Source organism: Ricinus communis, chromosome 5, assembly GCF_019578655.1.
Source record: "Ricinus communis isolate WT05 ecotype wild-type chromosome 5, ASM1957865v1, whole genome shotgun sequence".
Classification (NCBI taxonomy): domain Eukaryota; kingdom Viridiplantae; phylum Streptophyta; class Magnoliopsida; order Malpighiales; family Euphorbiaceae; genus Ricinus; species Ricinus communis.
This window is the reverse complement of record NC_063260.1, coordinates 9985441-9994284: the sequence shown is the minus strand read 5'-3', so window position 1 is coordinate 9994284 and position 8844 is coordinate 9985441. Positions and strand designations below refer to the sequence as shown.

At 34.2% G+C, this 8844-nt stretch overlaps 1 protein-coding gene across 1 annotated transcript; it reads right to left on the bottom strand.

Moving 5' to 3' along the window:
- Nucleotides 1-319: 319 nt before the first annotated feature.
- Nucleotides 320-2525, bottom strand: LOC8276963 (serpin-ZX). The gene is given in 3 exon segments (XM_002525884.4): nt 320-1308; nt 1449-1767; nt 1769-2525. Coding segments are annotated over 3 exon segments (1197 nt in total). The 5' UTR covers nt 1858-2525; the 3' UTR covers nt 320-519.
- Nucleotides 2526-8844: the final 6319 nt, after the last annotated feature.

Genomic DNA, 8844 nt, shown 5'->3' with positions numbered 1-8844 from the left:
TTTTTTTTTAAATTAAATTTATTATTCAAATTCGATTATGTTGATTCAATAGCTTTTCAAAGTAAAGCAGCTGTTGCCATGTAGATCCATTTGAGTCCACGGAAATAAGTCTTTGTATGGATTGGAATGATAAAAGGAGAAACATAAAACTGGTAAAATATAAATTCATCTGGAAAGAAACTAATGTTCAAATGTTGTCAACTGGGCAGTACACTAAAGGCATCACATGCAACTGACCAATTATGAATCTAGCAACATCAAGCACTGCATGAAAATTAAAAACTACAAAAGCACAAAATATAACTATAATGGAATTCGCTCAAAAGAAAGAACAGACAGATTGATGTCATTTTATATGGTCAAGGGAAAACTATCTCCGGTTGTTATTCAGAGAACACATTCACCAGTTGTTATTCAAACAAACAGATCAAAAGCACATCCAGAATGAGAATCATAAGTATAAATCTCGTCAGGACATTGTCACATCCAGAAATAGAGCAAAACATCAGAGAAAAGAGTTCAAGAGACCAAAAGAGGGTTAAGTACAGCTCCAACAAAGAAAACAATCCCAGAATTCTCTTCCTTGATTGTGAAAAGGAAAGGATGATCAGCTTCAAAGCTTGGAAATCCCGGCCTGCTAGCACATTTCATTTCGACTATAGCCACAGAGCTAGCTGCTGCTTTTGTTCCTTCATCATTGACTTCAATAAATGACTTGTGCAACAACTTTGAGATGAAAGGAGATTGTGGAGAATCTACCATCTCGGTAAGGTGTCCCAGGTTATTGAAAAGTTGTTCCTCGTGCCCCAACTCATGCATTGCTTGTAAGGCTTCGAACTCGAACGAAAACTTAAACTTAGGAAGCCACAAATGAGTAAGCCATCGCTTCTGTACCTGAACAGGGTTATTCAATATCATGGGATTGGCTTTGAACTTATCTACTAGATTTTGCAATCCGTTTCTTGCATTTGGGAGAAAGAAATACATGGAGAATCGCCTGGTGTCTTGACCATTTTGGTATGACATCTTCAGAACTTTGTAATCATCAAAAGAGCCATAGTAATGCTGAGCATGATCTCTGCTGGTCATATAAGGAATTTTAACGGTCTGACCATTAAGAAGGTGGAAGTTTTTGCTTACAGTTTTAGATGAATCAAATTTTTGATCCCATGCTCCTTTGAAGTATAATGCATTTGCAAGGACAAGAGCTGTATCACTGCCTAGAATCCCTGGTTGGATGAGGTTTCTGATGAGTCCTTTGGTTGCATTTCCGATCCAAAAATTAACTTCATCAACCACTTGGTTAGCCTTCAAGGATCATCAAAGACAAGAAGTGATTGATAGCAAGAATTAATGAAGATAGATTTAGAGTCTCCCTAGGTTGATTATTGCATAATTATGAAATAATTAGTAGAATTATTATGATAATGCAATACGATTAAAGATACCTGATTTGCAAAGTCAACCTTTTTGGCTGTGGCATGGTAAACATCTTTCACAATCTTCTCAAAAGAAGGCTTCAAGTCGAATCGTCGATCCACCCAAGCACCATTAACAAAAGATACAATCGGACCTCTAGTGAGGTTATGACTTTCATTTTCTGGAGATAATACTGAAATAGCAATTTGTGAAGCCAAGGAATTCAGCTCCCCGATACTTTCTGATCCTAGAAAGGAAAGCAGATTGTTTAACGTAGACCCTGTTGCTCCTACAGCAATCAGGCTCAACATAGAGTTAAATGACGTAGGGGAGAAAACGAAGTTTGATCCTTTCTGCTTCTTTCAGCAAGATTTCGATTGCCATGAGTAAACAGAAACTAGAATTGGACTGGCTGGTAACTTTCATTGGGGACTGCATTGTAACTTTCTAAAGTGTTGCAGGAATGGGAATTTTTTTTTTTTTTTTAATTCTTACACTGATAATTGAATAGAATGGAAAGTGATTTTTACTTTATATGGACCGAGTGACAGAGACATTGCTGACAAGAACATAAATATTTATTTTTCGTTATCTTGTCTTAAACAATAAGAACCTTATAGAAAAACCATACACATAAGAAATTTATGGTATAAAGCAACAAACAGAAGTTGACAAATACCCATGGAGGAAGTTCCTAAGCTAGCCTGTTTGACACAGGAGCAAGCTGATTAATTGGCCAGCTTAGCGGTGTTGATTAGGAACAAGTCACATGTCTTTTTCTCTAAGCAAGAAGCTTATAAATCTCGTTTCCAAGGAAATTAAAATAACGGAAACTTGGTATTGTTGCAAACAAAAATTCCACATGGATGACTTTGGACAATTCTGATCCTCATCAATTTATGCAAAATACCTTTGGACTTCCATAAAAGAAAAAAAAAAAAAAGCTGATTATTGGTTTTGAATCCAAAGAAACCTTTATTCTATGAGCCAAGTCTAGGTTGTACATAAATGAGAAATGGAAAATTGAAGCAAGATAAAAATACGAAATTTTTTAAAAGTTTAAGAAATGAAGTGTTAAAAAAATATTAATATATACGTGAAACAGGAAAAACAAGAGGGAGATATAGGATTTTTTGAAAATTTAGGGAATAAGATATTAAAGAAACAATATATATATATATATATATATATATATATATATATATATATATATATATCCTCGAGACAAGCACAAAGTATACACTTGTTCAGTCTTAAAAGAAAAGGAAAATAAGAAGATAAGATAAAAGAACAAGCTTTCGATTATTATTGAATAAATAAAATTTACAAACTTTGAAATAAAAGTTTTAGAATGAAAGCTTTAAACAAAAGAAGTATAACTTACAAGAGTTGGTGAAAACAAGAGGAAAATGGTTTCTCACTCTTACTCTCACACTCTCTTTTCTCACTATATTTCTAATGGTATGACTTGAAGAATACAAGAGTTTCTTCGTATTTTTCAGTCTGTCTTCTTCTTTGGAAAAACTCCTCTATTTGTAGAAGTCTTCAGCCTTCAAGCCTCATAATTGAAGCTTTGGATGCTCTTCTTAGTGGAGTGAGGGGCTCCACGTCTTTTGTATGCTTTTGATAATGGAATGAGATGCTCCATGACTTTTGCAGAAGTTGTGTGCCACGCTTTAGTGAAGAACCTTTTGCTTTTTTTTTTCTTAAAGAGTCTATTGTCTTCTTTCTTTTCTTTTTAAATGAACTTTTTTTTTACTTTGGATTTTTTTTTATTGGGCATTTGACCCATTACATAAATATCTTGGGCTGCCATTTCTAGTTTTCAACCTAAGGGCTTTACAAAGATGTCATTTGATGGGCTTGAATATTCCAAAACAGTCATCTTCGTTCGAGTCACCATCTAGATCTATTGTTGCTGAGCTGGTTCTAGAAGAGGAAGATGAAGCTTTAGATTTTTCTTTGGAAGAGGCGATTTCCGACAACTGTTTGATCAATTGTAATAAATCTTCTTCTGTTTGAGCCGCGGCTAGCTTTGGAATAATGAAGGACTTTTGTGCCAGGAAAGTGGTCTGTTCTTTTGGAGGTGGCAAGAAGCTATTCTTTGAAAGGAAACTTTGTACCATCTTTAGAGATAATTTTTCTTGGTGGTTAAATTTATCCCACCATTTGACTTTGAATCTTCGGGCAAGGATGATTTCTCCATCTGCTGTTTGGTTGAAATGGAAATACCATACACATACCCAGGAGAGAAAAAAGTTTGAACAAAATAGAAGTAAAGGGGAAAAACGTCTTTCTATTTTGTTTGGTTTATAGTGGGCTTTGAATAGATTAAACAGAGGTAGAACTTTTGGAATTATGGTCTCAGAAACATTGCCATAAAAGTTCCACCATTGTTTAAACCAATATGGGATCTTTGAAGTTTGGATTGAGCTTGTGTCGAAGTAGAAAAGCCAAGAATGGCTCTGTCCTTCATTTTGAAGAAGAAATGGATTAAACCAAGCTTATTGGTAATCCCAATAGTTGAAAAAAGTGTTTAGGCTTGATGGGTAGGTTCTTTAGAGGGAAGTTGGAAAAGATCTTGATGAATGTAAATCCATTCCCCAATCTAAAGGGTGGAGGATTCTTTGTATGATGCATGTGGAATATGCAAGGTCTTTATGGTCTTTGTGCTTTTTGAAGTGTTTGAACTTTACAGAACTAGTTACCTCAAGGATAGACTGGTAGTAAGATTAAGGCTTTGATATATTTCAGGGCTTAAAATACCATCCTGGAGGGAAAATTTTTGAAATCAGTTTTGAGAGGCTTTCTGTACAGAATCCTTCCTTAATAGTTAAAATGCTTTGAAAATTTTGCTTTTCTATATACTCATTGGATTTGAAAATTTTTGTTTGTGACAAAACTATTTCTTGAAAGTTGGGCTTTGAAATACTTTGAGAACTCTGAGATAGGTTTTGAGGGAAAATTTCTATCTCAGGTTTTGAAAAAAGGATAGAAAGTATACCTTTACCTTTGTTCGAAGAAGAGGATGTTTTTGGAGAGGATGTCTTTGGAGAGACTTCGAGATGAAATTGTATCATTTGTTTTGAATATTCTTCGACTCTTTTTAGAAATTCAGGATCTTACTATGCAAGCCACTCCTGAATTTGTAATTGCTGTTGGGCCGGATCTTCCTTGCTTTTGTTAATTTCTTCCTGGATGATTTCGGTCCAGGTTCTGATAGGCTTTGAAGAGAAGGGTAAAATCTCCTTCTTTGGACTTTGAATAGGCTTTGAATTTGCCGTCGACTTTTCTTCTTTTGCTTTCAATTTTCTTGGCATTTTCACTCCTGTTTTTGAAGGAACTTTCTGGTTAGAAAGTCTGGAATTGAATTCGAATCTCCTCTGATGTATTCGATTTCAAAATCAAAAACAGAAAGAATGGCTTGCCATCTGGCAAAAATCTGTTTTGAAGCTATGTTTTGAATATCTTTTTGTAAAACTTCTTTGGCAGATTTACAATCAATCCTTAAAAGAAATTTTTAATTTAAAAGGTCGCTTTGAAATTTTGAAATGCACAAAACTATCAAAAGAATTTTTTTTTTGATAGTAGAATAATTTTTTTGTGTATCATTCTAGTGTGCAGAAGTAAACTGGACAATACATTCTTTGTTATTTTGAACTTGCTTAAGAATACCTCCATATCCTAGATTTGATGAATCAGTTTCAACAATTTTGAATGCAGATGGATCAGCTAGGTGTAAACATGGTATTTCAGAAACTTATTTTTTAATGCTTTGGATAATCTTTGTATGCTCATCAGTCCATGCAGGGGGGGTTTTTCTTTAATCTATCATGGAGGGGCTTTGTTAGACAGTTCAAATTTGGATAAAAATCCATCATATAATTTAAACAACCAAGAAATCTTTGTAATTGAGTTTTTTCCAAAATTTTGTCTGAAAATTTTGAAGTAAAGGCTAGAGACCTTTCAATTGGGGTGATAGTTCCCCGGGAGATGTAGTGACCAAGAAATCTAATTTTTGTTTGGAATAAAGATATCTTGGATTTTGAAACCACTAAACCATTATCTTAACAACATAGAAAAATATCTCCAAGTGTTTGAAATGTTGCTCTAGAGAATTTGAAAATAACAACACATCATCGATATAGACAATGCAAAACTTTAAATAAGGATTGAAAATGTCATTCATGATTTTTTGAAATTCAGAAGGAGCATTTTTTAATCCGAAGGGCATTACATTCCATTCATACTGGCCAAATGGGACTGTAAATGCAGTTTTGTATCGGTCTTTAGGATGAATCTGAATTTGCCAAATCCTGATTTCATATCAAACTTTGAAAAAATAAAAGCAGAATGAAGCTTTTGAAGAAGATCTTTTTTGTTTGGAATGGGATATCTAATCCATTTTAGAGCTTTATTCAACGGTTTGTAATTAATCACCAACCTAGGTGTTCCTCTTTCTATCTCACTATTTTTGTTGACATAGAAGGCTGCACACGACCAGGGGGATCTGGATTTTGTAATCAAACCCTTTTGCTCTAAATCTTTTATTTCTATTCTACAATGGCTTTCTAGGGTTTCATTCATTTGGATGGGTCTTGCTTTGGTGGGAATTTGTTTATCACAAAAATCTTTTTCATATGGTAAATCTACCATATGCTGTTTTCTTCTTCAAAATGCATTAGGAAGATCAGAACAAACATAATTTTCAATCTTCTTTTGCAAATCAGAGATTTTTCTTTGAACAAAATCATTTTGCATTTAACTTTGGATTCTTTTCAAACTCATATCTTGTTTCAAGTGGAAAAGCTGGGTTTATTTTCCTTTAATCAAAGCATTTATCTCAAAATTATTAATTGAGTGGGCTTTTATAAGATTGAGATTTCTCTTCTTGGATTTTTCTATAAAAGGGAAAACAATCTTTGAATCTTTAGCTTTAAAAATGATACCAGCAGTAGTTACTTTGAAAGGAATAATTAAATTGATAAAAGAAGTTCCCAAAATAACTGTTTGTTGTAAATCCTTTGTAAGAATGAAAACATTTTTTAAAGCAACATTGTTATTTAGAATTGCAGCTTCAGTTTTACCCGCAATTCTAATCTTTGAACTATTGGCTAAGGTAAGCCTTTCTTTTATTTCTTGATGATACCTTTTACGAACCAGCTCATAATTGATACAGTTGAGGTCTGCTCCTGTATCAAATAAAGCGATAGTTTCTATTTAGAAATCACCAGAGAAAATGAGTTTTATTTGGATCAAATATTTTCTTGAGGTAATTTCTTTTAAAACATTAATGAAGTTTTCTCGAACATTTTCAGAAACCTCAAGATTTTGAAAATCATTTTCTTTTTCAAATTCACAATCACTATTCTGTTTGAGAATCAAGCTTTGGAGCAAAACATAATCATTTTGTTGTTTTTCTTTCAAATCTTTGAGCTCTGTTTTGATGGCTTTGATTTCTTTCTGAAGATCTTGGACGGTAGGAAGAGAGTTTTTTAACTTTTTTCCTTTATCTAAGATCATAGTAAGATCATAAGTGTTCTTACTAGAAGAGGGGACAAGGGTTTCTGTTTCTAGGATTTCTTTCAAAACTTGGTTTTGAATTTGGGGGTCATTAATATGCTTAACGGCTTCAAGAAGAGCTTCTTGTTGCCTAGTGAGCATATTAATATTCTTTGGAATATCATCAGAATCTGATTCAGAATAATCGAATGAGGTTTTGATTTCATCACTTTGAAACTCTTCCTTACTATTCGAAAATTTTGATTCAGAGGAATCAACAAGAATAGCTGAAATCTTGCTCAAAATTTCTTCTTCTATTTGGAGCTCATGAAATTTTTTAGAAAACTTACAATACTTTGAAGTGTGACCCTTTTTCCCACATTTATAGCAAGTAATTTTGCTAAAATCTTTTTTGGAATTTTGTTTTGAAAATTTAGAAGAGGATGGCTTTTTGTAGAAATTCTCTTTATTTTTTGGAGTTCTCCTATTTTTGAAAAATTGTTTTTTCTTAAAAGATTTGGAAAAATCTCCTTTGCATTTTCCTTTGCAGGTAGGGGAAGGTTCTATGGGATTATACTCAAACTGGTTGCAAAAACTACCTAGTTCTTGCCTAGTCTTCTTCATTTCCCATTTGAGTTGTCTTTGGAATTTAAGGTCATGGCAAATCTTCAATCCTTCTTTCTGGGTCAGGCTAACTAATTCACCATAAGTGTAGAAATCATAAGGGATCTGGCCATTATGGGCTTCTCTTATGGTATTCCTAACTCTTTCACCTAAAATCTTAGATAAACCAGCTAAGAATTTTTTTTTCCAGAAAGGTTGGTTTGAATCTTCCCTAAGCATGACTTTGGTCAAGAAGGTATCTTTATAAGTTTGGAAATTGCTAAGCTTTTTACAGGTTAGATTGCTAAGAAGCTCAGCATTCTTATCTTTTAAAAGAGAAGGGTCTCCTATGAAGTGGAGAAAAATTGTCAAGATTAAGGTTGACACAGCATCCTCAATAGGATTTCCTAACTCATCTAAGATGGGGGTCCCTTCTATGGTGGTTTGGATGGCACCTAGAATTTGGAGCTGTTGTGCTTGTGTGAGATGGTAATCCCACCATCCTTTAAGCTGGCCAAAAAATCCAACTATAAGGAGTTCAACAATGGCTCTATCCGAAGTACCGCTTTGGGTTTTGTAGGCATTGGCTGCCATGGTCATCTGTTGTAAGAGACCAAGAATGTTGTATTCTGACATTCCATCTATACTCTATTCATAGACGGAAGAGGCATTGAATCTAGATTGGGTTAGAATATTATTCCTATTTTCTATTCCTAGATCTGGAGTAGTATTCCTAGAAGTATGCCAGGTCAATCTAAGGGCTTGCCATCCCAATCTATTGATGTTGGAGGATTTTTCAGTGAGACTTTCAAGATCTGAATCATTGGATTCATCGCATTGGGCTTAATCTATAGCATTGATATTCCTACTGCTTTGAGGAGTATCTGGCACTAGGTTTTTGGAGGATTCAGAAGTGGCTAATTTGCTAAGTTGTTCACATTTGCTCTGTGAAACTCGACTTATACGAAATTGATCTTGGCTAGGCTTTGATATTTGGTAGGGTTTGAAGACTGGATTTTTGAGCTTTTCTGATTGGCTTATCTCTTTTGGATGATCAGTGTTGGAGATTGGAGAGGTGAAGACTATAGGAGGTTTTTGGATCTGGCTTTCTATCCTAACAAGCTGCTTCCCTATTGTGTTAAGATAGGTATTTGAGAAATTATTCTGCTGAACAATATTCTTGACATTTTTTTCAAGATCTTCTCCTACTAATTTGTAAGGTGTAGCCTCTATTTCGTTCTCTCCATAAGGAATGGTTATTCTCCTAAGAGGGGGATGTTCAAACTGGATGGTTAGGTTTTCCCGACCTTCCACTATGGA